Genomic DNA, 26,643 nt, shown 5'->3' with positions numbered 1-26,643 from the left:
TGGGCTCCTGCACAAGGTGGCCTTCTCTTCCATCTCGTGCGCCGTTAACGAATAAGCAAGACGCCAAGCTGCTCCTTTATTTGCTACAGCGCTTCGTACCTGCTTGTGGGGATAAGAAAGGTGCTTTAATGACGTTTCTTCCGTTTGGAATGTGCATAAGTCTAGTCTGAAAAGTCCAAATTAATTAGATGTCATGGATTCTAAGCAATTGGACAAATGCTATTGGTTTTATTTTTGGAAACCACTGAGATCTCAGGAGTGTTGATTTTTGTTTAAACAGTTTTAAAACCTCCTTAAAACTCTTGGCACTGTGCCTGCTGATACAGTTCTTGTTTTCCTCGTAGAGCTATTACTTCAAAGAGGGGCTCAATGTCAGTCTGATCTAATAGAAGAGTTTGCCCATATTCTTTTCAGTTCATTCTCTTCATTATCGTATTTTCACTATTTTAATTGCTATGGATAATTTTTAAAATAACATCTCCTCAATATTTGAAAAGAGCCCAGTTGACCTTTTTTTCAGCTTTCTCTATTATGACAGAATCATTTTCCCTTCTAATACATCTAGAATTAATTCCCCTTCTAATATAACATCCCAATGATTTCGATCTTAGCCTCTTGACACTCAAACACCAATTTCAGCACAAAGACAAACTCATTACAATTCAGGCCCAATAAGAGCCTGTGACACAATTGTATCGTCCTCTTTAATCAAGGCTAGCCATTTAATTACTTCAATATTCCAGGCAAAATACGAGAAATAAAGTGAGAAAAGATTTTCTCTGTCAGAGCCTGGCATTACGTACTCAGTATTTTACTCTAGTTTAGATTGACTACTTTCATTTTTTGCCCAGGACTACTGCTTAAACACGAATTAAAACATATAGTTGAGTTTTGAATTTATTAATAATACTCCACTATTCAAACTTTCATATATATTTCACATATTTCTTCCACATATTGCAAATTTGAACTGGTATTGAACAGAAAAGGAATGTAACATAACTAAAGTGAACAATGTATTTGCTTCAGTTTTAACTTTTTATCTAAATGTACAGAATATCAACCAATTTGATGTGCTCTGCAACGTAAAACAGTGTTTTGAGGTCTTTACAGTAGAAAAAGTATCAGTCCTCTTTCAGAAGACAAGGTGCAATAAGCATTGTGAAAGATACAGTGTGTACTGAGTTGCACTTTTTGGTTTCTTCTTTTTGGTGAAATTAATGATATGATGTCAGATTAGATATTTATTGTTTTAGGGTGAATGGCTAGTTCTCAAGATATTTCTTTGGTTTGTTTTGTATTGTTTTCAAAGCCCAAACTCAGACAACACTGGTAAAACTTGAAAGAAAGTGCAATTCAGAAAGAGAGAGATGCATTTCAGTTTGATAACCATGTCCTGTTTTAGTCACAACAATACAACATCGTGAATAGTGATTATTTGAAAGACAAAGCTGGGATAGGTAATCTTCTTCTGCACAATACATACAGAAACCTGTAGTAAATGCTTTCATTCAATAACAAAGACAAACAGAACTATGTGTTGTAAAGTTTTTGTAGTGTAGTCCTTATAGAAACCATAAGCATATAGTATTGCAACAGTTTCATTTCAGCAGCAACAATGTCCTAAAAACAGGTCAGTTTGCTCTCACGGGTCTGCAAGAAAATGCCCCTGCATTTTCTTGTATATATTCATAGAAGTATATACAGTATATATTTATAGAAGTACAAATTTTCTTGCACACAATTAGTTTGGCACTTACTAGAAATGCATATTTAGATTTGTCTCATATGTTTCAAGGTCCATCTTATGTCCTCTTATGAAAAAAAAAACATTTGTTGTAAAGATTTAGATTATTCGGTAATTTAAAATGAGTCCAAGGCATTTTCTTCCCCAGAGATTCCTGTTAGAATCCTAATGTGTCTAATTTGATCATGAGCTAGAGAATAGAGCAAAATACTGTTTTAAGCACAATAATATTTTCTTTATAATCAAGATGTTAACATAGTCTGCCAAATTTGTGTTTGGTCCTGGTTATATGCACTTTATAATATTTGATCATGCAGTACGTCACCATCAAATACATCAGATATTTGTGCCATTTCTGGATAACTCAAAAATTTAATTTGGTGCTGCCCTTTCAATAGAATTAACTTGCTCGCTGAAACTTCTTGCAAACGAACTGGCAGTTTTTGTCTATTCGCTGCTGTGAATAGATAAGATATATTTGTCTACTGTTTTTGTTCAATAGAAACTACTGCTAGTTTTGCAGTCAACACTAAAGCAAGTATGCTGCAACATATTCTATTGAAATCATAGCCCAATTCAGGGCTATGATTTCAATAGGTTAAACTTTAACTTCAAGGTTAAAGAATGAGTAACACAACACATGAACAGCAAAATAGTGGATTTAGTGAAAAAAGTCACATTCATGGCTTCAGAATTCCCAGTCAGAATGTTCTAAATGCTTCTGTAGCTGAGGCTGGAAGTGCCCTGCTGATGACAGATCGCATCAGCAGAGGGGTATGGTGGGATTCACAGATTCTGCAGTTTTGAGACGCTGCCAAGGTGATCAAGCGGTGATGAAGGGTCCTGATCTCCACTGTTGGTAATTTGCTCCATCAGGGGTCCTAGAAAAGAGAATGAGGGGACATAACAGGCTCATTAGATGTGAGCCCTGTAACCGTGTGGTGCTTGAGAGACACTCCTTACCTGCTGGGTCACCGGACCGCTCGTTCTGTGTGTGAGAGATGGAGGATCCTATCCGAGCGTGTGACAGGGTCACAATGGACAGAGGAGCAGGAGCAGAACTTTGTTCGATCAAGGCTCGAGTGAGTAACTGCAAAAGAGCAAGCAGAGGTTCATTCTATGTTGAAAATAGTAAAAACCAGACAAAAAACACACTTGTCTGACTTGGCAAGTCTTCTCCTGTGAAGAAAGCAGCTCTATAGTCAAAACTCATTTTATTTCTTCTTTTAACTTTTAAGTATGTTTTTTTTTTCATTTTTCTGTCATTTCACTTGACATTTTGAAGTTTATCACAGTAATTTTGCCTTTCTTTTCACTTCTCTCAATCCGTGCAAATTTTTTAACAGAAACTGCATCTGTTGTAAGAGAGCTTTAGGTCACAGTCGAGGCTTGGAGTGCGCGTTTGCTAAATATTTTGAAAGGCTGTTTGAAGGCCTTGTGTGCCTTTATGTTTACTTGTCAAGCTGGGAATATAAGTTTTCATCCCTGTTTAATATCCCAGCAAACAGGTAAAAAGCAGAGCAGGCTGCACTAAGCCCTGGGGAGAGCTTGTTACATCAAGACCAAAGTGTAATAGACCGTTTGTTAAAATCTGCAGCTGAAAAGTCAAAACTCAACAGTTTCTGAGAAGTTACCTTATTCTCTTCGGTTTACCTGCCTGTCATTTTACTTTTACATATTTTTGTAGTTTTTCTGTAGTCTCAGATGAGAATTTTGATATGTAAGTGACAGATTTGTAATACATCTGAAAGGTGACAGTTTGCCACTGCCTGTTCACATCAAAACACCACTGTGCAGTGTTGGACAGCACATTAAAGCAACACAAGTATGATTAAGTAGTGCTGCTTCATCTCTTGTCAAAAATATAATTTTGTTTGCCCCTCCACTATTAACTGCCCAGCATCATTCGGATCTTCCATGTACAGGTCAAATCTTACTGATCATTTTCAGTATTTATAGGCACATTCTCAGTAGAAAATAAAAAAAACAGTCCATTTTCTGTCACTGTCTTCAAAAATGCAGCCATTAAATCTGTAGGAAAATTTATGTATTCTTTTTTGTTAATAGCACCCTGTCATTTCACTGGTTTCTACTGTAATTTTTCAGAGAACATCTAAGAGTCTCTATGTAATCACTGTGACAATAATTAAATGACTATACATGCCTACACGAGCATCTTAAGACACATCACTTATAACTGCAACAACTTCACAAATGTGTAATCAGAAGAATGATATAAATCTGACATTTTATCGAACAGTCAGTTCCTAAACTCGTTATGCTGATTGTGTCATAAGCAGGATTAGTCCACAGGGAGTCACATGCCAGTAACACGTGTGGTCACTGTTGGAAGAGATGCATGCTGCGCCAGGTTGCAGATGCTGTACTCATGGGATTCTGTGCAAAGCATGTGCCTGCTCACTGGATTATGAGCCCTAGATGCCAAAGGTCATCCCATAAGTGTTCAACAGAGTTCGTTGAGTTCAAATCTGGTAGAACTGTCCCAATCCCATCTCATAAGAAAGCTGTTGTTCTTCAGAAAGCATGAGAATGCACATTGTTCTGCTGGAACACTCTCATATCCTGATGATCCCACAGGAAAAGTGGAAAGCGAGGTCCTAGAGCTTCACCAATGTACAGGAGCAGCATGCAGTCAGGCTGCCATCATTAACTGCAAGTGGAGTTCTGTAGCTCCTAGCTACACATAGACCTCCCCATCGATCTTGGGATATCCGGATCATGGCCAGTGATTGATGGGCAGTGTCTGGCTGTAGCATCTTGTCAGTTAGAAATTGCTGCCTCTGAACACCCTAAACAGCGAGTATCAGTGTGCTGACTTACTCCAGCCTCCAACATATTGATGGCTCGATGTTCTCTTCATAACCAGGGCAATACTGGTTCCTTTCTATGTTAGTCTGTCTTTTATTTTCACTGGGATTGTCTGAGAGCTGTTGTCTGTGCTTGTAATCATGACATTTTCAAATAGGACTATATAAAGAATCTACACAAGCTGCTCCAAACAGAAAAGGCTAAAATGGTGATAGTATTCATTACATAATGAAGATTGCAGACAGAAAAATCTGAATAATTTTAATTTCCATAATAAAGAAGAATTTTGGACACAAATTCAGTGGAACATTTTTGCCATGTAATCAAACTCGACGTCGGAGTAAAAGTATCTGTCTCTTTAAGTTCCCTCCAATATTGAATTGCAGGCAACATCTCACATAGTGGTACAACAAATTAACCATGAAGACTGTCTAAAAAAAGTCAGGGATCAAATGGTAGAGCAACACGGGAGAAGGTTTGAGAACAATAAACTTAACAAAGAAGGATAATTGCTCATCCTACCGATTGGGCACTCCTTAGATCAGGCCACTCTTCCAGACAGAGGAAAGAGATGAACAGGAAAACAGGTTCACAGTGCCACTGAAATGCACCTGGTGAATTTGAAAGTTGTGGAAAGTTCAGTATCTCAGATGAGAGTCTCAGTTCATATACTGTATGAACAAAGTCCTGGACCCTTCACAAAGCTAAGTCTGTATGAGAGGCAAGCAAGAGGCCTTTACTGAAAAAGACTCATGACTCCTCTGGTATGAGATCAACTGCACACGTGTGGCAGAAGGTTTTATGGTCCGACGCTGAAAACTAAACTTGTTGGTCCAAAAGGAAAGTGTTGCATCTGGTGCCAGCCCAACACAGCGGCACCCTGACTGACGAGAAAAATAGGAGCAGCATCAAGGGGATGCTTCTCCTCAACAGGGACTGGGAAGCTTGTCATGCTGAAAAACAGATGGAGAAAAATGTGTGTGGTGCTTCTGGAAAAAACCTGCTTTATTCTGCAGATTTGTTCTGCTTGGGTCACCAAAGAATCTTAAACTGGGTGAGAAAATCACCTTTCAACAGGACAGTGACCCAAAGCCCAGACCCAAAGCTATGCTGAAGAGGATTACAAGACTCGATCAAATATCCTTGAGTGGCACAGTTAAAGACCTGATTTGAGTCCAATAGAAATGTTTATGGCGAAGCCTGGCAATTGCAGTCCATCATTGATCCCCAAAAAACTTGTCAGATCTGGTGTAATTTTCCCAGGAAGATTACAAGATTAATGGTAGATTTATTCAAAAAAGACTGAGAGCATTAATTGCTGCCAAAGGTTCTTCCACCAAGTACTGAGTTAACTGGTTTAATACTTATGCGATCAGTAAATCATGAAATCAATACATTTAGCTTTGTTTATCTTCTTTGCACTTTTTTGTTGACATTCACCTACTTTACATGTAATATTCTTCAGCTCCATCTTTACCACTCTTAACAGTTTTCTTCAGGTTCTTCTGAAAAAAGACATACATTGCTTTTACTTCATCAAAATATGATATGATTGGCAGGGAGTGAATACTATTGCAAGACACTACACACAGCAAGAAAAAGAAAATCAGCAAAAAAAACATATGCCTGCTAGAAAACCACATTGTGGTATTATGTATTTATATTGTGTGCAGGATTTGTAATAAATGCTGAAGTGAAGCCTTGTGTAATATTGCGAGTGTCATTATTTCTCATGATTTTGATGTGCAGAAAATCAAGTGATGCTCCAAAATGTCTATTTCCTATGAAGAATCTTGCATTTTTGATGATGGCATAATGATGGTGTAAATGGCATTTCTTTTTGATGATATAAATATTCAACGATAAAGTGGAGTACAAGAGTGGCAGTTCTTTACTCACTGTAAGAAAATCTCCATAATATTTTCTTCATCTATTCAATATGAATGCCTAAATCAAGCTATCGGCACTCTGTCTTCCAAAACACTGTTTTATCTTAAAAAAGACCAAATCATAAGTTACAGATATGCACTAGGAAAATGTGAAATATTTAAATCCTGGACTGTAAAAGAATAAAAAGATTAATAATCTTTGCTCATGTATTCTATCGCACAAAATCATATCTCTTTTTCCTATTCAAGCAAGGACTGCTTGGTTCATCTTCCAAATGGGAGTACGGTACTCAAAGTCTGTACTTTCATATTGCATCATTAATACCTTGTAATTATATTCTTTCTTGCTCAGTCTTATAAAAATAGATTAATTTAATGATGAGAAAATGTGATGTGGCAGCTTCCATGGCTTAAGTCTTTAGGTACTTAAAAAAGTAAATAATTAGAAAATGTATCACTGTACCTTTCATTACTTTCGATTATAGTTATAGATTCATAACATCCCATGAATTCATCACGTGTATGAAATATTTGATTTGAAAAAAATTCCTGTTGCTGATTAAACGTATTTGGGGTTCTGAAAGATGAACGCTAATTCAATGTAGATTCGCCGTGGAAAATACTTTTCTGAGATGAATAAATCTTGGTTACAGGGAGTCTTGAAGGGATTCGTTACCGAATGTGCTGGCAGTAGGAGTATGGGATAGAAGAAAAGAAACGTATAAAATGTGGCTGATAAAATTATCAGCTTGATTATAGACAACCTTGTTTATATTTTAGGGATTCCTCCCATTTTACTTAAGTCCCATTTGTGAAGCGATGCTGGATGGTGCCTCACAAAAGTGGCGACTGGTCGCAGACTGGATGATGTCTTGAAATGAAAAGATCAGGAATCGTGGACAAGTAGACCAGGCTGCCTTACTGGGCTTAACAGGCATTGGCCTTTCTGAGCGAGCAGAGAAGGGGGGAAAGCACAAGGCGTTTGCTGGGTCTGTAACGCATAGACAGAGTTCATATCCCATTTCTGTCTGCAGCTCATTGACCTTGAGCCTGTTGTTTGAGCCACTTGCGCCCCTGTCCCAAGGGGCTGTAAAACTGTATAGATTTGATCATCCTTTGTTATTTGTTAAATTTATTAACGCATAAAAAAGGTAAACCTTCAGCAAGGACTTACAGATATACAGTACCAAATATCTCCCCATTGCTTATTTATGGGTGGTGTATTTCAAAAGAGCAGAGTTAGAGGTTTTTGAATGGAACTTCTTTCGGTACATTTTACACCTTGAAGTGGGTGTGAACTTGCCCTCTTAGTCTCCTTCACTCTTGCGCTCAGACGTCAAAAAGACTACTCCACTTCAGAAAGCAGACTAACCAACTGCGCTTCAGACAACATTATTTGTCTTTCCAGACTAAGGCCAGTGATCCCACAAAGGCATCTTTGATAACGTACTCATTTTACCCCCTTTACAAAATTTCTTGTACGCTTACAAAAACAACCTATAAAGTACCTTTAGGTTTCTGTGTAATTCTCCCAGTTCTTCAGAAACCTATAGGTTATTGGGGAAAGAGTACAGTGTGACAGACTAACGAGGCTAAACTTTACTGTCTAATCCTCAAATTCTCTTGGTGACCATGACAGAAACATGTGACCCCTTTCATACAATACTGTTACTTGAGAATATGGGATTTATGTTTAGCCAGTTCATAGACTTCTGAGGCTGTGGCTTTATAACAATTGAGTTAAAGAATAGATCGATAGAATGTTAAAAAATCAGAACACACATGATTGATTGGATTTCCGTTAATCTTATCAGGGGATTTTGTGAACTAGATCAACAGTAGTCCTCGTATAATGCAGTATCGCATTTGATCAAATTGGCTTTAAAATAACTGATGTAAGAAGGATAGGAATTGGAATCTGACAAAGTGCATTAGTCTTTGGTAGCTTGACAGTGTCATTTATATCATACTTCTCTAAAAGCCTCCGTGGGAACTGGAAAGCGAATGATTTGTGGATTACCTTCAATTCAGTCGATCAGCGACAATCTTGGTAAATCAATTTTTTTTGTATGACAAAATGTCTTGTTTTACATCAGAGACGAAAACAATGTCAAAAGTTTTAATTAGTCCAACATAATTTGTGCCTTCTGTGATAAAGCGGGTTACTTTTCATTACTCTTACTACAATTTTATTAAAGAACATTCATATTCTGAATTTGGTCACATTTAAATATGCCTGAAGCAATGCAATACCCAACAGAGACATCAAGGTAATTTATATTGAATAGTACCGAAAAACAACTAATATAAATGCCTGCTTTGGATACATTTCAAAACAAACGTGTTTAATCTCTGAAAATAGAAGTTTCTTACACCTTTGTGATCCCTCCTTCCCTCTTTCCCTCTTTGAGATCCAGGTCTAAAAGTATTGTGCCAGGACTGCATTTGATTCACCTACAGTCAGGTTATAAATTGCAGCCCTTTACTGATACTTGGTGTCATATGCTGGTCTTATCTTTGGGAAAAATGCCCCTGCCTTAAAGCCTGGAGCCTCCTCCTCTGTGTGGAGATGATATCTCATTAGGCTTAGATTGAATTCACAATGCGGGTGTTTATGCATTGTGCATTAATGGGGTATATAACAGAAGAAAAAAATGATTTTTTTTTTTCTGGATACAGATTAGAATTCTGTTTGCTCCATGAGTCTTTTCTTTTTTTTTTTTTTGCTCTCTATGTGAGCTGAATTTCAACCCCCTTTGGAGCATTTAAGTTTAACAGAGGAAATGGAGTCTAAATGCATTTTCATGATGATAGAACACCAACATCGCAAGGCATTCGCCTCAGACGTGGAGTAAGAAAGCTAAGTCTGGCACATCATAACCCAGCAGGGGAGATCCTGTAAGTCACATTTTTATGGCAGAATTACTTAATAAGAGAATCGTAGGTCAGTGCAATCAAGCAGAGAATCTTCTAGAAGCTGCCAAGTACTGATGAAGGACGGCCCTTACACATTTTCACAGCAGTGGGAAAGGTCAGGGATGTGCAAATGGCACAAACTAAACAGACCTTGAGCCTCACAAGCCGAAATTATCGCCAAATAGCAGCTGAAGTCCTGTACTCAACGGTGTGTTTATCTGCTCTGCTGGAGAGCATCGATTCTGGTTGTAACGTCTGGCTCGGTAATTGAAATGTGCTGAGTGCTGTGCAGTAAGAATGGAGAAAAATTTGTGCAGCGAGAAAATATCTTACATATTCCAAAACATCCACCTTCCTGCTTGTACGACTCTTGTGTTGATGCAAAATGAGCAGTGTGCTGACCTCAGAATATGGCAGCCAGTGTTCAGCAGGAAAGACAAGGTAACATAATATGACTGATGGTTTTCTTTCCTTCTCCTTTAAAAATTGCATAGAATCAAGAAATTAAACAGGTTAATTTCAAAGACAAGCAGATGTTTCAAGTAGCAAATCTGTGGTATAAAATAACTGGAGTGCTGAATCTGGTATACACACAATATTACACATTTCTTATAATGTCTTTTAGGAAAGCCCACAGTTCAGACATATTTTCTAGATGTTACTGGACTCTATGTATATTCTGAAGCATAAACAGAAAAAACATTATTTTAAACATCCAACATGGGAAAAAGAAAGTATCTTCCATGCAATAGAAGAACACATATTAGACCTTGCACTTTAAAACATAATAAGTGGATAAAGATTATCATGAAGTAAATCTGTTTCCATTGAACAGATATGAATTTGGAAATATCTGCCTTGTCATCAGATGGAAAGAGTAATTATTCCTGATGTTTCATGTCATGTTGTGCATTAATGAAGCCTCTCGAGGCCTTTCTGGGCTCATTGTTTATTTGTAAAATGAAGGACCAAGCCTCGGCTGTGTTTATTTGGAGACCAGGTGGGCCAAGACATCGCCGGCTCGGGCCTGTTCGTTTATTCGTGGAGTAAAGCCAAGGCCGGGTCAGGTGACACTACACCACTTGCCAGTCAACACACAGGCGATCCTCTGCATGCCTTGCCACCCCTGTGACTTTCTAGACCACTGTGAACATCTAGTACCGTCTCCAAAAGCAATACAGCTCCACCCATCAGTGCCAACTCCCACTGGGGCACTCCGGAGCTGACCCTGCGAGTATGAAATGGATGGTTTTGGATGAGGTGCCTGAGTGGGAAGAGTGTACCAACCTCACTGGTTTCATTCGATGGTTGTTTTGGAATTGGCTTTTCGAAGTCACGTGTGCATAGAAAAAATAACCATCAATTCCCAAAGTGTAGTGGAAAGAAAGAAAGCGTTAAATGTATTATTGGACACGGACACTATAAGGTACGTTTTTTTTCCCCCCATCTGAAACTGTTCAGGTCTTTCTACAAATGGTAAGGTGTGGAAGATCCTCATTTCTGGTGTGACGGACCTCACAGACCAGCTACATTCACCACTCTGACATACTGTAAGGCTTAGTTAAAAAAAAAATTAAAGGACTTAATTCGAAAATAAACTGACGTGAACTACAGTCCACCTGATGGTATTCTATTCCACAGACACATTTACTGTATATACCGACCAAGGGATACCAATGACTGATCTTATATACCAAACAAACCCTGGTGAAAATCCCACATTCCGACAATTATACAGTTACTCAGTCTAGGTGCACTGTTTACAAAGCACATCTTTAGATGCCTGTTTGGTGGTCAGTACCAGCATCCATGTCGTCACTGCAGCCCTACCGGTGTTTATCAAAGTGAAGCGGTTTGACAACAGTGGTTTCGGTTCTGATTGCTGTAGTCAGTGGCTATTGTAAAATCACATACTGTATAGTCCTACGAGCTAGTGACACACTTAATTTTTAACATTTTCGTAACAACCAGGAACAAAGTCATATACTGTACATGTTCTAGATTACACTTCATATTACACATTCTTAAATTTTATTGTTTAATACACATAATATATTTAAAATACATTTTACTCCTGAATGTTTTTTTTATGTTATGAGAAAATAATGATAAGATAACTCTGGAACTGACATATTTCTTTTATATGTTATTATCTATTTATTCTTGGATCATTCTTCTAAATTTCATCAAGCTAAATCATAAAGGATGATTCAACTTCTGTTTATATATTTCCCTGTAATTACTAAAAGCTTTCGTCAGTGTTTTCATGAATGCCCTCTTATTAAATCACAGACCATTTTACTTCTCCCCATGACCTGCCAAGGATAAAGAATTTGTTTACTGTAAATTGCACCCTGCTCACTCCTAAACACCATCTGCCACACTTTATGGTGCAGCTCCTTTCTTGTCTAAAAATAGCCTTTTTTTATTCAATCCCAGCAGTGTGGAGGTCCATATTTTTGACATTGAGCACTTAAAAGGAATCACTTTGTCTCTATATCTCCCTTCCATTTCTCGAGACCTCCAAGACCTCTAAAGCAGTCAATTGAACGTTCGGGTTAATTAAATGAAACGTTAAATCTAAATGAAGGAAGGACAGAATTCTATCATACCGTTCACTCCAATTACAAGAGCCATGTTATATACAGTATTTATTGCTTTTACTCACATGGGTTGACATGTTTGCATTCCATCTCCCCTCCTTCCTTATTTATCTTTTCCAGTAACTGGGTGTGCTTCATGAACCGCAAAGTATCTGTGAATGTTGAAGGTATCACTTTATTTTTCTCAGAAATAAGTACAGATTATTTTTCAATTGTCTGTGGCTGTATCAATGACCTTGATATTGCTCAGCTCAGCATTTCAGCGGTGTGCTCTCAGCAGGGGTAGCTCACACTGATGTTTTCTGAAGCATGATTCTTTTTTCTTTGAGTATGAAGTTGAGCTAATACTCTTCATACCGAAGAAGGCACAGTTGGTGTTTTTACTGTCAAAAGTCTTCATTTATGTTGCTTCTCTACAGGAGTACAATGTTTATTTGTTTTGGTCTGGTTTATCATTGTTACAGTGGTAATAAATGGTAAGAGCTGAGTGGAAATGTACAGTAGCTAAAGCTGAGCAGAATAAGGATAAAAAAGTGTTTGAAACTATGCAGTATTGTTCTTTAAAGCGCAAATAGGCTGTATTTTAAAGCTATAGTGAATACCAACTAGTTCTTATTTTCCCATTAAGATATGTTTGTCTCTTATGAATGAAAGTGCAGAACACATGAGAAGAAGGGAGAGCTCAGTTATCTCTTTTCTCCTCCCTGGGGGATTCCCAGTGTATCATGGCATAAACAGACAAAAGGCTCCAGATGTGCAGTCCAGACTCCCGTAAAAAGAAAGGTTTAACGGGACCAAAACCATAACAGAAAAGCATTGAAGAGGCCAGTACGCTGGAAAGACAGGTCTTTAACGTGTCTGTTCCTAAGGGACTGAAGAAGCACACAGTGGAAGCTCTGTTGTTAAATGCTTTTGCCAGAGTGGACTGTTGGAAGATAAATAAACACATTTTACCAGTATGTACGGTATAAAACAGAACTATTTATTATTGACATTTTTTTTCTGCAGATTAACTTATCCAAGCAGCAAAGAAGTGTGTTTAAAGGTAGCACAGCCATAACACTCTGCATACTGCAGTGAGCCCAGTTAGTCTGTGGGTGATAATGTGCTTGTAACTTTTCTCAGTACCCCTGCAAGTCCCACCTTTGCTGTGCCTGGTTTGTCATTCACAGTAGTCAACAATTGCAAACAGTAATCTCTCAAACACCTACTAAGGCTTATATTATGGTGCCCAGGAGGAGCAGCAGCTGGTAGAATTTGGAAAATGTATTTTGTAGCATTTGAAGGGCATAGGACAAATAGTAAATCATTCTCCCAGTCTACCTTGAATTCCCTTGAAACTTGCAAGAGGTGAGATATAGAGGCCCTGTGCTGTATGTTTGTGGCTGGGAATAGCCACTTCACTAGAACAGCTAAGCAGTAGTTTAAGGGATGTGCTTCCAATTGATAAATTAAAGACGTTTTTGTTTCATTAGCAGAAATGTACACAAATGACCAGCAAATGAACAGCAAAACATGGCTACAGTATATAATATATTGGGAGTGACAGAACCTTAACATAAAATGTTTTCTTTATTGTGTACATTGCTTGTGCTGTGCAAGGATATTCAAATTCTGAGCCATTAAAACTCAGAATCTGAAGTCACCACTTGTAAAACAGTTACAACTACTAAAGGCGAGACCAGAAAACTTCCAGATCGATCACAATGGGCAGAATCTGAAAGCCCACATAATTAGTCTTAATTTAAGGTATGAGGTGCATATGAAGGTGAGATTAAATAGCTTTTAACCGTATGATTGGTGTTCAGATGAAATATTTTACATGCACCACCTTTATTGGGTGCTATAATGCTTGCATGAGATCTCAGAATGCGGTTTGTACACTAGGTGGAAAATAGTTTTATACATCCGCAAAGGTCATCATAGATTTCATAAGACATGTTAATTGGATTTCAGCCTTTTCAAGAATCGTCTTGTCTGTCACAGAGGGCTTATTTATGGGCTTGAGATTGTACAAGGCTGAGTACAGCAGTCAATCTACTGGCCATAAAACTATGAATTGCTCTAATTCATCAACCAATTAGTACGACACTGACAGCCTGTCCCTGTGGATCAATGGCTGCTACAAACCCGGCATCATGCCAGGCAGATTTCTTACTGGGCAGGTCGTGGAAGTGGATCACTCTTAAAGGCAATTATTGTATCTCACAGGCTTTTTTCCTGCACGTTCCTGTATATTAAATATGTATAAATTTATTTAGTTTTTTTTTTTAAGCAGAGGAAGACCGTAGTTTTCAATAGTTTTATAATGTAGATAAAGTCCACCATTTTCTTCTTGTACTTTTTCAACTTTTTTTTTTTTGGCTGATTAGATGAACCCCTTAATGCAACAAGAAACGAGTGCCCCCCAGCCAGCAGAGTCCGAAAGTGAGCTGTTCCCCTCTGTGTCTGGCTTGCATTTCTAAAAGGAGGCACAAAAGGTGACAGGGTAGAGCCTGGAGAAGGATCCTTTGGCTGTCTGACTGCTGTGCCTGTTTCCCCATTTCCCAGCTGTCCTGGTTTACAGGGTGAAAATGTGATGAGCAACATGTGTGTTGCTGTGTCTGAGGGAACTCTTTCATCTCTTTTTATTTGCTGCTCTCTGAACTCCACTCTGCATAGACTGAAAAACAAACATTTCAGTGGATTGCAGATGTGATCTTCTCCTCTACTTGATGGGGCTAAATCTCTACAGTCTAGAAGAGGTTTGATACTGTACAGCTATACGAAATCTTACGGGTCCAGATAGTTTCAACACGGGGGACGGTCTCACACTCTGTGTCTTTGGAAACTGGCAACTTTAGGAGCTTTCATTCTAGATAGAGAATAGGAAACACGAAAGTCTAGCAGATATCCGGACCAAGCTTCCTAACCAGGTGGTTGAGGCCCAAACAGTTGGATGAAATTTTAGAATTGCTTCCCTAAACTACCAAAGGAGCTAGATGATCCGAACGGACCCCCTCATGTTTGCAGACATGTCTGATATTCTTACAGTATATTCTAAAAGAAAATGCAAGTTGATTATCAAAAACATTTTCATTGAGGACATTTCCTGTTTGTTTGCCAGAAGGCAGTATGTTTCTGACAAATATTTTTTTTTTGTCCATTGTCATATATGACCCCATATGCACTGTTGATTCTTCTGATTTGCAGTGAAAGCTAAATGACAACTGGCAGTCCTGGTAAAAAAAAAGAATAAATGATGTGCTCTTAAGTAACAGATTTTCTATGAATTCCTCCCTTTAGTGCCAGTTCCATATTCTGCAAAAGGGTCACAATTCTGTTTTACTTTTAAGTTTAGACAACTTGAAAGCCTTAACATATGGCTTGTGAAAAATTATCCAAAATACAGTATCTGAAATAACTAAAATAACGAATGTATTTCTTTGTGAAAGCAAGTTTATCCATCTTAAAACAAGTTAATTACATGTACACATATGCAATTAACCCCCTCTCAAGCTCAATCCCACCAATCCAAAAAAAGTAAAAAAATTGTTTGATATTGTTTCTTACTTCATTCCAAAATTATTTAATATAATTGTTCAGTACTTATGCACTAATTATTATTACTAATTATTATCTGCTTTAACAAAAACATTAATCAAAATAAGGTGCATTGATGTGTTATAATTTAAATGCATTATGTTGGCTTTCATGTTTCTTGCAATACATTTTATCATTGAATTGAATGTTATTTTCCACAAAATGGAAATTTATCTTAATTGTTTAATTATAGATATTATCAATATGATATAGCTCAAAAGCAAAGGTATTTTATTTTAAATAATTAGCAAGTACTTAGGAAACCTTTTTTTGCTTTTGGATACATTTCTAAAATTATTTCATGATTTTAAATGTGTATAAGATCCTAAGACAGCACAAGGCAAATTGGGCATGAAAAATTAATTTATAAAATAAAAGTATGAGGAGAAATGCGATTCTTGAACATGCAAAATGCCATGTATTTGTAGTTTTAATGTTTGCCTTGAAATAGTTTCTTTTATTGTATATCAAGGCCTTTGAAATACTGTTCTGTTATAGTATAAGTATAATGTAGTGGGTACCTACTGACGTACAGTATGTATGAACAATTGGTTTCATATACTGAGAATACTAATTGTGGATTTCCGAAAAGCAGAAAGGTTGAGAGACTCTTTTTGATGACATGAATCTTCTCCTAGAGATAGCAGGATATTGTTTAATATCAGTGAGGCGATATGATAGATAAGCAACTGAAAATACATTTTTAAACTTATGAGATGACCTTCTGTATGAAGAACAAATATAATTGAGTAGCTATTAAAATATGAAAAACTACTTTAATTTAAACAATTATCATAGAGATGTAACCAGGTCATACTGTTCATTTTGCTTGGTTTACAAGTGTGATGTTTTTATGTATTGTAAAGCACTCATAGTTTTGACTGCTTTTACTGTAAATAAAGTCTATTATTCTTATGATGATGAGGGTTACAATGAAATAACATTCTTTTGTAACTTTCACTTAAAGTTTATATCTCAAACAGCCAGCCTGCAGATGCAATGGAGCTAAACTGTATTGTATTGTAATTTCACGGCATTTTTCATCTTTAACTTTCTTCATTTTCTTTCTTGAAGCAAAATGTCTCTCTTCAGTTCTGTAATCTTTGGCTGTGCTGCTTTCTTTCAATCGTAATATTTCCACTTTTGCACCTTACATATTCAGATTAGCCCTCAAGGGCACTTTTCTACTGCTTTTGCATTTGAGATCTGAAGACTCTACTCATTTTTTTGAATTTATCAATCAGCCACTTAAACAGGTGTATCTCAAATAATCTTTGAAGTTTATTCCTACATATAATGATGGAACATCATTTCCAGGTCCCTACCTTACATATTTTACCATTTCTGTAATTTTACTGAATGGGTAGCAGGTACCAGTTGAATCCTAAATGTTCTATATTATAAAACAAAACAATTATTTTAAATTGGTCCAATGTTTAAAAATTACACAACCACCAAATAACCAGCTGAAGATGAATCTTTTATTCCTGCTTTCCACAGCAATAGGAGCTTCCCACCTCTGCTAGATTATTAGTCCCTTTGATAGACGTTCCATTTTATAACATGCTAAAATGACCTTTAGAGCTCATTATGAGATTTTGTTTTTGTCAAGATTGTGTGAATATGTATATGCCTGGGCTTCGTGTATATTGTTTAGGAATTCTGCATATCGGAGAATTACAAAAACACCAGGAAAAATTATGACACCTTTTATGTCTGGATCTAATATGATAAAGCTTTATTACCATAATTTAATTATCAGAGATGAGAAGAGTGTTAAAAACAAAGCACAGAAAATTATTTTATTTAATAATTGCTGCTTCACGTCTTGTGTTTTAAAATGGAATAGAAAGGAATAACAAGTAGACCAGGCAAAATAAATGAAAATTTGATTTGATTTGTGAAGTCTAGAATACACAGTTTATAAAAACTGTGAAACACACACATTTAAATTGCACAAAAGTCTCCAGAAAACTGCTGTCATGTTCCAGATGAAGCCTTTACTATGGAATTACTTCAAAATATTTAAAAACATAAACAGAACATGATGTACTGTGCATGTACAAAGAGAGAACACTAAAGGAGGGAAGCACAAACAGCACTCTCCTTCGTCACTCAGACTACGCAGGACTTTGACAATCAATCCTTGTTCACTAGACATAAAAACATGAGAAAAGTTATACATAAAGCGAGGCCATTTAGTCCATATAGCCCATTGGGCAGTTAGCAGTTATTGTCCATTTCTTGAAAGAACCTGAGGTATCATCTTCAAGAGCATGGCTGGCTGGCTTGTTCCAGTCTTCCACAACCCTTTAAGCCAAGAAGTGCCTCCTGGTCTCGGTTTTCTCCTTGCCCTCTGTTTCGTGTAAGAACGATATTCTAGGAACATTTGTTTACTTTCCAAATTCTTTTTAATATCCATACTATCCAATTATTGGTGACTCTAATTCATTCATAATGTTCGATATCTGCACTATACAGTACATAAAAACATACTTTTCAAGAAACTACATCATCGTTTTGAATAAATAGATTGAATTTTATCCTGATAGAAAACACAACTGCAATTTGTTCAATGAAGCATGTATTTGTGATATATATGATACGTATTTGTCTTATAATTATTTAATGATATGGCTGTTTTTTAATTTTTTACTCTTTATAATCTGAAGGCAATTTACCTTTCCTAGAGATGAATTCAAACTTTTAAAGAAAAAAAAAACACAATGGAGAAGTGTACGTCCTAAATATGACATGCTCTTTTTTCTGTCTTTTTTCAAATCAGGGGACTGCCACCATTAGCTCCAACCCCTGTGATCAGACATCTTGGATGTAGCCTTGATTTTGCCTACTACTTCTCCTCTTTAGAGGTAGGACTGCCTTCTTACAGTCTGTGTTTTTTTACAATAGAAATCAACACAACTGAAGTCATGCTTCTAGGATCAGCGTGAGCATTTTCATTTGAATGAATTTTACTGGAGGTTTTTTGTAAATATAGTTTCCTTAGCACAAATATCGATGTGTTTAGAATCCTGACTCTCTTTGTTCACCTTAGCCAGGCATTGTAAAGTGCTGAAAATGAGCATTAATGAATAAGACCTACCTCTTTCAGCCCTTTATGTGATATTCAACAGGAAAATGTATGATTTCTTGTATGTTAAATATACAAGAGATGTGATCTTAAATCCCCTTTTATATGTCCTTAGGAAATGTATTTTTATTGTGCTTGTCATAAAACCTAAAATCTCAGGGGACGGCAAATCGTTTTGGCATAGACTTTACAAGGCAATTTGAATATTAAGAATAATATAATAAGACATCACATACTGTATAATGCCTGCTTTACAAATCCCATGTTTTAATGTATGTCCTCTGAAATGAAAGAATTAAAGATGACACTGAATTTGTCAGCCAGCAGTCAGCCAGCAGTCATATCACCCTGCAACTCACAACTGGCAACCCACTGAAGCTAAGCAGGTGTGAGCCTGGTCAGTACTTGGATGGGAGACCTCCTGGGAAAAACTAAGGTTGCTGCTGGAAGAGGTGTTAGTGGGGCCAGCGGGGGGCGCTCACCCTGCGGTCCATGTGGGTCCTAATGCCCCAGTATAGTGATGGGGACACTATACTGTAAAAAACAGGCGCCGTCCTTCGGATGAGACGTAAAACCGAGGTCCTGACTCTCTGTGGTCATTAAAAATCCCAGGGCGCTTCTCGAAAAGAGTAGGGGTGTAACCCCGGTGTCCTGGCCAAATTTCCAATTGGCCCTTACTGATCATGGCCTTCTAATAATCCCCCTCTATGAATTGGCTACATTACTCTGCTCTCCTCCCCACTGATAGCTGATGTGTGGTGAGCGTTCTGGCGCACTATGGCTGCCGTCGCATCATCCAGGTGGATGCTGCACATTGGTGGTGGTGGAGGGGAGTCCCCATTACCTGTAAAGCGCTTTGAGTGGAGTGTCCAGAAAAGCGCTATATAAGTGTAAGCAATTATTATTATTATTATTATTATTTACATTTTTGCATAACATTCCAGACCCTTCAAGTTCTGCACTTTGCACATCCCAGATTGTAAAAACCCACATTTGGACTTGTAAGACCTGCCAGTAAACCTTTAGAAGTTTCCTTCTGTATCTCCTGACCTAAGAGAGATTTTAAGAGGGGCTCAGTGACTTACAATCACTTCAACTACAGTACAAACTCAAGTACAGTGTCCTATGCTCTGTGATTGCGACACAGTGGTTATCACTGGTGCGTCACAACTCTGGGGCCAGGGTGCTATCTGCGTGGAGTTTGTATGTTTTCCATGATCGTGTGGCGTCCCACCAAGGGTGTATCCTGCTCTTTGAGACAGGCCCCAGCTCCCCAACAACGAGATGAGATGAGACAAATGAGATGAACCGATTAGGAAGTGGATGAAAGTTCTGTGATAAGCTCAGTAAACATTACTAAAATAATTGAAATATAAAAGGCCTTCCTCCTCCTCTTCTCCTCACCACCAGCTCAACAACACAGCTTCCTCACTGCACTTCCTCTTCCTGTGTGCAGTCGGCGCAGGACGTGACTCTCCTCCAATGGGCACAGCACCCCCTGCGCATCACAGAGGAACTTACATATTAGCTTCCCTTCCTCTTTCTTTCCACTTGCATATAAGGGTAAGCACTGTGAGTCAAGATGTAAAGACGAAGCTGGCATTTCAAAACTGGATGGGCACATAATAAAATAGAATCAACAATTCACACCTACTTGTTTCTTCTCTGCATGTTCTTATGTTGAAGGTCCTGTCAAACTGTGCTGTTCCAAGGCTATTTCGATAGCGTATGATCCTTTGACTAAAACTATATACATGTATTGTTGTCAGTAGTACCATATGTAATACTGGACCAACTACAATAGATGGGACAAATATCCTCCTCTGCATTATAAACTTTCTTATGATCTTAGATAATGCTGTTTATGCTTGTGTGAAAGATGGAAATTCAAAACTTTAAGACCCGAGTGTTGCTTGTCTGGATTTTCCTGCCACAATATATGCTGTATCGAAGCTTAATGGGATAAACACGTCCCAGCTCCAGGGCAGTCTCACTAATAGGAATGCTGTGCTGCCAAGCGCCGGCGTGGGCTCTATTGACGAAAGACACAGAACACAGTGTCAGAAAGCTCGAGCACGATTGCAAACAGCAGAGCCATTTTGTGTACCTAGCACACCGGCGAGGGGGCCTGGGGTACCTGGCCAAGAAAAGGGCTTGATTTGGGGTTTGTCCCTCCCGAGGCTGTGACTTCCTGGGGTTGGCTGTCTCCCGAGAGGCCCTTGTGTCATCTCTGTCATCAGTCCCCACGGTGCAGGAGACCCTCACGTAGGGTCACACAGTCGTGCATGACTGTGCGACAGATATCTATATCAAGTACCAGTAGTCCCATTTGCTCCGTCTGAACCTTTGGCTCATGGCCGCATTAGAATGGCATCCCTTACGTGCTTAAAATTAATAAATGAAGATTTTTTTTCCATCTGTGCTTAAGAAGGAGGGCAGTGAATTCCACTAATAAAATGTATACAGGAGATTACAGGGACGTATTTCAGTGCCTAATGTGATTTTTGAAATGCTCTAATCGAATTTGCTCCCTACAGTTCTCAAAGGGAGCGTTGCCGATATAACAAAGGTGAGATTAATCAAGAAAGGAATCAGCCACAAATCCTTTTAGGGTTTGAAACAGTGCCAATGAATTCCGGACAGGAACCGTACGCCCATCTTTTCTTCGAGGTGCAATCCCTTGTAAGCACATGAACAGATCGACTAGAACCTAATTCCTCACCATTCTTTCTTAAGGGATACAATGCCATCCTGTGGCGATTTATCGAACAGCACAATGGAATAAAAAAAAACTGGAATCGATGCTCACACATCACAATCAAATGTTTTTTTTAAAAAAGGTCGATTAAATGAAATTGAGTTAAATAAGCCTTTTTTTTAAAAAAAAGAGGTCTTAAAACCTCTCATAATAATACTGACAGTTCTAAGAATCTTTATTCTACAAATATTTATCTTTTAAATCTTAAAACTGCTCCACGTTTGAAATGACCTAAACACTAAAACCTTGTCTTATTATGAAGGAGTAATGGATCAGAGATGAATATGATCATTGATTGATTGGTATGATTGATTTTCTCACCACCCTCTTAACATTCTAGGGGAATCTAGAAACCTGGCTCTTTGGCATGTAGGTCCAGTTGTCTCAGTGGAATAATAGTAGAATAATCAGTGGTCCACAGAACCAGTCTCATTTTGTGGTGAGGTAATTATAGAAATTATGTAGAGAATGTACAAGATATTAAGCACTCTTTTAGAAAATGTATTTTTACTTTTTGTTTTCTGTGTTAATTTGTGTGCTCATCATTTTTGAGTGGCTGAAATAGTTTGCTTGGCAAATTGTGATCTATAGTAAAAACTCTTAGAAAATAACGATCTCTTTACCTGGGACTTTGAGCATCATCAAAAACTAGGGTCCTATTTAGATTCTTAGACAAAGTTTGGCTTTAATAATAATTGTACTTATTTCAGTTTGCAGCATTCTTTAAAAAATGCAATCCACTGCACGCAAAAAGAAGGCAAAAATACCACTGATGGAAGGCTGAGTGTGAAATCCTGGCAGACTAGTCATTTAGGGGTTTTCACTAAACAGGGGGCGGCTACAGAGAAGGTCATAATTTAGGGGATGCTGCATGATGATTAATGCTCCAAGGACTGCCATCTACCTTGAGGGCAGTGCTGTCAGAGTCTTACAATTTTTGAACTAAGAAAAGGGTCTGAATGAATCAGGCTTCAATGTGATGTTTCCTGCTTGCAAAGGTTTCACAGTTTCATAAAAGCCAGCAATCGTCACCTACTGTAGACCTCCTGGGAGAACAGTACTCAGTAACTGGCAACTTTAACTTTCAATAGGAAAGTACTAGCATAATTTCTTACACCTGGGCCCCGATAGAACCTGACAGAGTATTTTTTTTTTCAGCTCTGGCTTTTTGAAGGAGAAATATATTCTTTTTCCAGCTGTTTAACATAACCTTGTAATCACTCCTGTCTTACTTGCAGTAGCTGGAAGTGAGTGTTGTGCTTGCACGCTGTGTTGGACTAAAACTAAAGCTTGTGATCCCAACTGATTATTGCTACAGTTTCAGCTCCGTGGCACTGGCTCCCTGTGGATTTCGGATATATACCCCTTGAATATAAATATGCTCCTGACTTTCAAGACTCAACATGGGTTAAAACCTAATTACTGTACATTTGTGATCTGCTGATTCCATATACTTCCACACCTTAGTCTTCTACCTTGTGTCTCTTATCTCTTATCAATTAAAAAAAATCTTCTAGGGTGATTCCACTGTTTCTTATCCAGCAAACCAGACTATGGAAATACCTCCAGAAGTTTATAGTCCTAATCTTAAAGTCAAATCTTACAACTCAGTCAGCACTAAAACAATACTTAAAACTTTCTGCTCATTGAATTCTGTCCATCCATTTACTAACAGCTTTATCCAGTACAGGGGTCACAGTAGATCCAGAGCCCAGTTCAACAACGGGAGCAAGTCCAGATATACCTGATGTGCCAAAGCCAGTCTATCGCAGGACACACACACGCACGCACGCACGCACGCACGCACACACACACACACACACGGAGGAGACCCAAGCAAACATACTGTACAATCGCCATACCAGGAAAAAATGCTATAAAATATAAGGACCATTATTATTAAAGGGGGAGTAATTCTGCTGGCACTTTTATGCCTACATCGGAAGAACGAAGAACACAATGTTCCAGCTGTGAAGCCCACTTCGGGAGCAGGAGTCCCAGGCTGAAGGGAAATGTTGCATTTTTTAACTTTGTTTTTTTACTTTGCGGTATGGAATCGACCTCGAATAGCTCCTTTACGGCTCCCTTGCTGAGAAGAGACGTCCAAGCCCTCAATAAGGGCTTTTATTGTCTGATCCCGATATTTCTGTTGATGCATGTATTTTTGCATTGTCGTAATTTTTGTTGCATTTGTTTTAATTTTAAACATGTTTTATGATGTGAAGGACTTTGAAATATTGTACATGAAAGGTTTGAGTAAATTAAAATTAATAGAGAATGCCTACAGTATGTTATGTTTATGACACATGAAGCTTTACAAAAGTAAGTGTTCTGGACATTAAATATGGGTCAACAGGCATTCAATTTCTTTTGGCTGTCTTGCATAGCTTCTGTGTATGTTCTGTCTTCCAGACAGAAAACATGCCAAGTACTTAATATATTGTTTGAAATTAGAAATGTTGACAGAGTGCACATAATGCCATTGAAAAGTAAACGTTAAAAAATCAGAAAACAAACAGCATTTTGTTTATTTATTATCAGCAATTCATCAGTTACATATATAAACCACCTGTAGGAAAACGTCCGAACCTTCTTACTTCTTTACAAGTCACCTGCCTTGTCAGTAACATCATACACAGGTTTTTAGAGGTTTGTACTAAATGTTTGTGCAATATAAAAGAAATAATATACATAAGTTAAAAAATAAAAATACAGTATGCAAGTTATTTACAACTCAAAAACAAATGAAAAAGTAAACATTCTTTTCAGCAGCTGTGCCACCTTACAGACAAGATCAGCTGTAGGTGAAACGCAGCCTTGTCTTCAGCAAAGAAAACCGAATGCCAGGAAAACTATGGAAAAAAGGGCATCCATCTTAGTTCACTTGGATATTCCTGTTTATTCTCCACTGAGAAATCCAAAATGACTTATTTACTCTTGGTGTGGGTACATTGTTTCACTGTGTTGAGGATGAAGGTGTGGCATTTAACAACAGAAACTCAGATGTTGGTAAAATAGCATCTTGCAACACAGCAAATGTCAGGGGTGCACACTAAAAAAAAAACCCTCAGAATTGTGGAGGGGTTGATTTTGAGCTTGCTCCTTGCAAAAACGTATGTGGTCATCTGAATTTTATTCATGGTTGCACTTCTCCCACTTTCGATAGTTTTTCAAGAGTAGGTACCCTTACCAGATTTCAACTGAAAAATCATTACCACAATAAACTGCATGTTATTAGTGCTGTTTTTAAAACAAAATGTAAGTAGAACTTCTCCTCTCTGTATGAAAAGTGTTTCAAGGAGCTTCCTCTCAATTTTAGCTTCAGGATCGTCATCATCCTCCTTTTGGATTCGGGCTATAGTCTGAGTCACGAAATACACATTTACTGTGTTACCTAAGACATAAACTGAGAATGACACCTGTTTGCTATTTTAGTTTGCTATTATAGGCAAATTACAGTATATTGCAGTTTCTGAAAAAGACCTCTAGCAGCCATTAGTTCTAATAAAAACCTGTAGCAGATATAATTTCAGGATTTTTGTTTAAAATGTATTTTTTATATTAAACAGTAATAAGGCCTAGCATCTTACACAGATGTAAGAGACAGGAAAAGCAGGTAATATGGGCAACTTGCAAAGAAATGCCAAGTGCTAATAAACGTCACTGTTAGGTATTTTTTACTACAATTCCTTTTATGCCAGTGAAGACGGTAAGGCAGATGATTTTAATTTCTTTGTAAAGTAAGCAGCTCTGAATGTATGCAACAGTGGATAGGTAAATGACATTTTTTAGCATGGCCAAATCTTGTAGCACAAAATCTCATCATTTACATGTGAAATCAGAACCAAAACTAGGTCTGGTTAACATATGTATATTTCTGTATAATAGAAAACAAATATAAAACAACTAGTTGTAAACAGCCTTCAAAATCACAGTATAAGAAACCATTTGCTGAAATGACATATTTAAAGTCAGTCTGGCAGAAAACTAGACACGTATAATACAGACCACAAATGTTACAATTTAAAAAACAGTGTTGTGACAAGAAAAATTATATATATATGTACATTACTGATTTTCTAACTTGTCACATTACAGAACTCGGCTCGTTTGAATGAATAAACATTGGTTTGTTCCATTGGGGTATTGTCTACTTTTACATTTCTAGCACAAGACGGTACACCATTCTGAATTGAAAGAGGCAGTTTTCTATATGGCAAATTCTAGATATAAGTGCATATCATGCTGCACTAATATAGTGCAAAAATGTGCCTGAAATGTAGCAAAAGGGTGCAGGCAGGATTCCAGTAGGTTTAAGAGTGTATAAATTGGTAGTATGTTTCAATAGTTGTATGTATTTTCATCTTCCAGACACGGGGAGCTACACGGGAAAATCCGTCTGGAAAATCCATCTTGTAGTGTTTCATTTAAGCAGGCATTGTAGAAATGTGTTGGAGCTGAGATGCAGGTGAATCAGTCTTCCAACTAGGCAACTGGCTACTATGCAGTGACGTTTGGCAACATGTGAATATTTTATCCCCAGCTCCTGACTTCTGTACGCACAATGAAGATTCTTCAACTGTATTTTGATGCTGGCAGCTTTTTGAAGTTTGGGATATGTTCTTTGTTCTTACCAAAACCTGTCCTTTACAGCCCGCCCAGTGCTCTGCTGCAGTAGTCTTTATTGTGAAAGCAGTTAGTACACATAGAGTAAACAGCTATAAAGCAAAGGCAGTTTTTCTCTCATCCATTAAGGCTGAGAAGTCTCTTCTGCAGCACAGGAATAGGCTAGTGCTGAATATGAATTTCTTCCAAGTCTTTTCAGTGATCATTCTTTTGAACTTTGATTTTACACTTCATTTTCCACTCTATTTTACACTCAAATTAAGTTTCTGGAGACTTGATGTAAATGCCATAGAACTTTCCAATCCAGTCAGGATGGGACTTTTCCTGACACAGAAACAATGGTGTTTCAATTAGGAAGCCAAGCCTGTCTGAGTTATCTACATATCAGCGTCACCATCATAGGCCAGGGTCAAAGGTTTCAGTCTGTTATTTTGTCTTCTCTGGGGTTTCTTTGGCTTTTTGCTGCATTGGAAGAAGAACAACAAGTCATATTAGTACAAAGCAGACATGTCACTCTCAGGTGAGTCGAGGGTTGATGCTAATTAAAATGACTTTGTCAAACGAAAAATTTAAATTACCATTCCTTTAAATGCTGTGCATTT

General features: G+C 37.7%; 2 protein-coding genes across 2 annotated transcripts in view; one reads left to right on the top strand and one right to left on the bottom strand.

Annotated features, from left to right (window-relative positions):
- Positions 1-20,304, top strand: part of phf14 (PHD finger protein 14) — a 114,459-nt gene extending 94,155 nt beyond the window's left edge. Inside the window, exons 18-19 of the mRNA XM_088600466.1 lie at positions 18,352-18,436; positions 20,068-20,304. Of these exons, the coding sequence (XP_088456592.1) occupies positions 18,352-18,402 (51 nt within the window). The 3' untranslated portion in view covers positions 18,403-18,436; positions 20,068-20,304. The remainder of the gene's footprint in view (positions 1-18,351; positions 18,437-20,067) is intronic.
- A 3,627-nt stretch (positions 20,305-23,931) lies between these two features.
- thsd7ab (thrombospondin, type I, domain containing 7Ab) overlaps positions 23,932-26,643 on the bottom strand; it is a 200,334-nt gene continuing 197,622 nt past the window's right edge. The window contains exon 31 of the mRNA XM_088600467.1: positions 23,932-26,503. Coding sequence (XP_088456593.1) covers positions 26,419-26,503 — 85 coding nt within the window. The 3' untranslated portion in view covers positions 23,932-26,418. The remainder of the gene's footprint in view (positions 26,504-26,643) is intronic.

The sequence above is a fragment of the Lepisosteus platostomus genome, chromosome 12, assembly GCF_059453375.1.
Source record: "Lepisosteus platostomus isolate fLepPlt1 chromosome 12, fLepPlt1.hap1, whole genome shotgun sequence".
Classification (NCBI taxonomy): domain Eukaryota; kingdom Metazoa; phylum Chordata; class Actinopteri; order Semionotiformes; family Lepisosteidae; genus Lepisosteus; species Lepisosteus platostomus.
Note: the sequence above shows the minus strand (reverse complement) of the source record. Positions and strands in the feature narration are given on the sequence as shown.